Here is a 2,694-nt window from a genome sequence, read left to right on the forward strand (position 1 = left end):
GACGTCCCGCTCCCCCGCACCCCGCAGGCCAGACGCGCACGCTCCGCTTCGTGGCCAACGTGACGGAGGCCCACCGCATCCTGCTGCGCTGGGAGCGCTACGAGCCCCTGGAGGCCCGCGACCTGCTCAGTTTCATCGTGTACTACAAGGAGTCGTGAGTGCGGGGCGGGCGGGAGAAGACCCAGGGAGTCACGTCCGCTGGAGAGCCCCTGTCTGGCTTTCTCCCCTCACCTCTTTCCTCGCTGCATGCCTCAGTTTCCCTCAGTGAAATGGAGAGGGCAGTCAGGGCTTCTGAGAGCCGGAGAGGAAGACAGTTCTGCTGAGAAAGCTTGGATAATTAAACTGCAATTCACTATGCTAATGTTCCACGCTGACCACACTTCTGCCCCAGCAGCGGTTTGGGGAGTGTCCACTAATTTGGCCAGTTTTGTGGGCAGCTCTGCCAGCATTTCATTAAAATCCCAAGGAGGGAGAGAGCAGGGCCCAGCAGGGACCAGCGCTCTTTCCTTTGCAGAGTGGAGTGGCCTGGCAAAGGGGACAGTCGTGAGGCCACAGGAAGGACTCCTCCAAAATTGCTGAGGAACCCTGGAGCTCTCCTTAGGGGGAGACGTGGACTGGAGGGGGGAGAGGCAGGGAGGGCAGGAGTGGAGCACACTCAGTGTCAGATGGAAGGGGGCCACCTGGGTCAGAAGCCCTGTGGGTGACCCCGGGCTCAGTGCAGCAGAGGATCTCTGGAGTCCTTCAGAAGCTCCCCTAGTAGCATCCCTCCTGTGCGACAAGGCTGCGATGTGCTCTCAGGATCCACACTGGGTCCTGGCTCATACTGGCTCTGAGCAGGCATGGACCCACCCCGTGTGTTCCACCCCACAAGGCAGCTGCATCCGAACACCTGCCCCTAGACTGTCCTGCTTCTGAACCCCAACTAGGGCAGACTTTTCTAGCTGGGCTCAAGCTCCTCCCAACAGGCTTCCTTTGACCTCCCCTCGGGCTCTGTCCCTGGCACAGTAAGAATTCACCCCTCTGCCTCCCTCCACACTCTGAACATGGGTGTGAGACCCAAGGCCTCCTGTAACCACCCACGCAGCTCTACTCTTACCTCCCCAGGGACCAGCCACCTCCTACCCTAAAGCCAGGGCGCTGCACCAAGGCCTGCCTCTTTCCTGGCCCAGATTAAGTTCCCTGTGCAGCGGGGCTTGGATTTGGGGCCTGTAAACATGTTCCAGTGCTGCTGAAAGCTCAGAACGTTCTAGAAAAACACATGCAGCCTGCGCCTGTGGTCTGGGGCTCACAGAACTTTGGAGTCCATGCATGGGCCTGGGTTAAGACGTGGTAATCTCATTGCTTGCTGTTCCTAGAAAGAAAACTCTATGTTCACCTTCTAGTTTTATGTATGCAATGCAATTATTTTTCATATTCATTGAGAGTAAAGCTCCATATTTCCTGCTAAGGATAAAAAGACATTTCGTCATGAACTTGACTACACAGATTTTTACAGGGCACCCAGGGTCTATGGGAGGATGGAATTGTTGCTCTGTCTCATGCATATGCAAGACTGACAATAACAGTCCTCAGGTCATTTAGAAAGGTTCTGGTGCTGGAGACCCAAGAGGCTCACAGCTGGGGGTGGGGTGTTCAGCCCATTTCAGAATGCCACTGAGCACGTGGGTCCAGACGCCTGTGGAACCCAGAGCTGGAACCTGCTGGACGTGGAGCTGCCCCTGAGCCGCACCCAGGAGCCCGGGGTGACCCTGGCGCCCCTCAAGCCCTGGACACAGTATGCAGTGTTTGTGCGGGCCATCACGCTGACCACGGCTGAGGACAGTCCCCATCAAGGGGCCCAGAGCCCCATCGTCTACCTCTGGACTCTGCCTGCAGGTGGGCATTCAGACTGGCCAGATCGATGCCACCCTGCCAGGGAGAAGGGGACCCAGGCATCAAACAGAACAGGGAGCAAGGCACACCGGGCCCCAGAGGCTGGGAGATCAGAGGCCTCTGTTGGAGGAGGACTTGGGGGAGGCGTTCCTGGGGAAGCTGAGGCTCGGTGAGTAACGTAGGGAACTAGGTCCCTTTGGAGCAAAGAGAATGCGGATTTCCAGGGAGGCCCAGGGTCCCCCCTTCCTGGAGAAGAAGGGCGGTGGACCTGAGGGGGGGCTCATTACCAGGTGTGTAGTGTCCAGAGGCCCCATTTGTACCCTCCTCTCACGCCCAGCACCAACCGTGCCCCAAGACGTCATCTCCACCTCCAACTCCTCCTCCCACCTCCTGGTGCGCTGGAAGCCGCCCACCCAACGCAACGGAAACATCACCTACTACCTGGTGCTCTGGCAGCGGCTGGCCGAGGACGGCGACCTCTACCTCCACGACTACTGCCACCGCGGTGCGCAGGGAGGCGCGGTCGGTCGGAAGGAGGGAGCGGAGCGGGCGGCCGGACTGAACGACCGCTCCCTCGCCAGGCTTGCGACTGCCCACCAGCAACCACGACCCGCGCTTCGACCGCGAAGACGGGGACCTGGAGGCCGAGCTCGAGCCAGGCTGCTGTCCCTGCCAGCACGCCCCTCCTGGGCAGGTCCTACCTGCGCTAGAAGCGCAAGAGGCCTCGTTCCAGAAAAAGTTTGAAAACTTTCTGCACAACGCCATCACCATCCCCAAGTGCGGCTGAGCGCGCGGGCTGGGCGGGGCTTGGGGCGGGAAGGG

The 2,694-nt window shown here is 59.7% G+C and overlaps 1 protein-coding gene across 1 annotated transcript in view; it reads left to right on the top strand.

Moving 5' to 3' along the window:
- Insrr (insulin receptor related receptor) overlaps positions 1–2,694 on the top strand; it is a 15,466-nt gene that overhangs the window by 8,004 nt on the left and 4,768 nt on the right. Inside the window, exons 7-10 of the mRNA XM_010643780.3 lie at positions 22–154; positions 1,637–1,875; positions 2,210–2,377; positions 2,454–2,650. Coding sequence (XP_010642082.1) covers positions 22–154; positions 1,637–1,875; positions 2,210–2,377; positions 2,454–2,650 — 737 coding nt within the window. The remainder of the gene's footprint in view (positions 1–21; positions 155–1,636; positions 1,876–2,209; positions 2,378–2,453; positions 2,651–2,694) is intronic.

Source organism: Fukomys damarensis, unplaced genomic scaffold (assembly GCF_012274545.1).
Source record: "Fukomys damarensis isolate Sample0158 unplaced genomic scaffold, DMR_v1.0_HiC HiC_scaffold_33, whole genome shotgun sequence".
In the NCBI taxonomy this organism is placed as follows: Eukaryota; Metazoa; Chordata; class Mammalia; order Rodentia; family Bathyergidae; genus Fukomys; species Fukomys damarensis.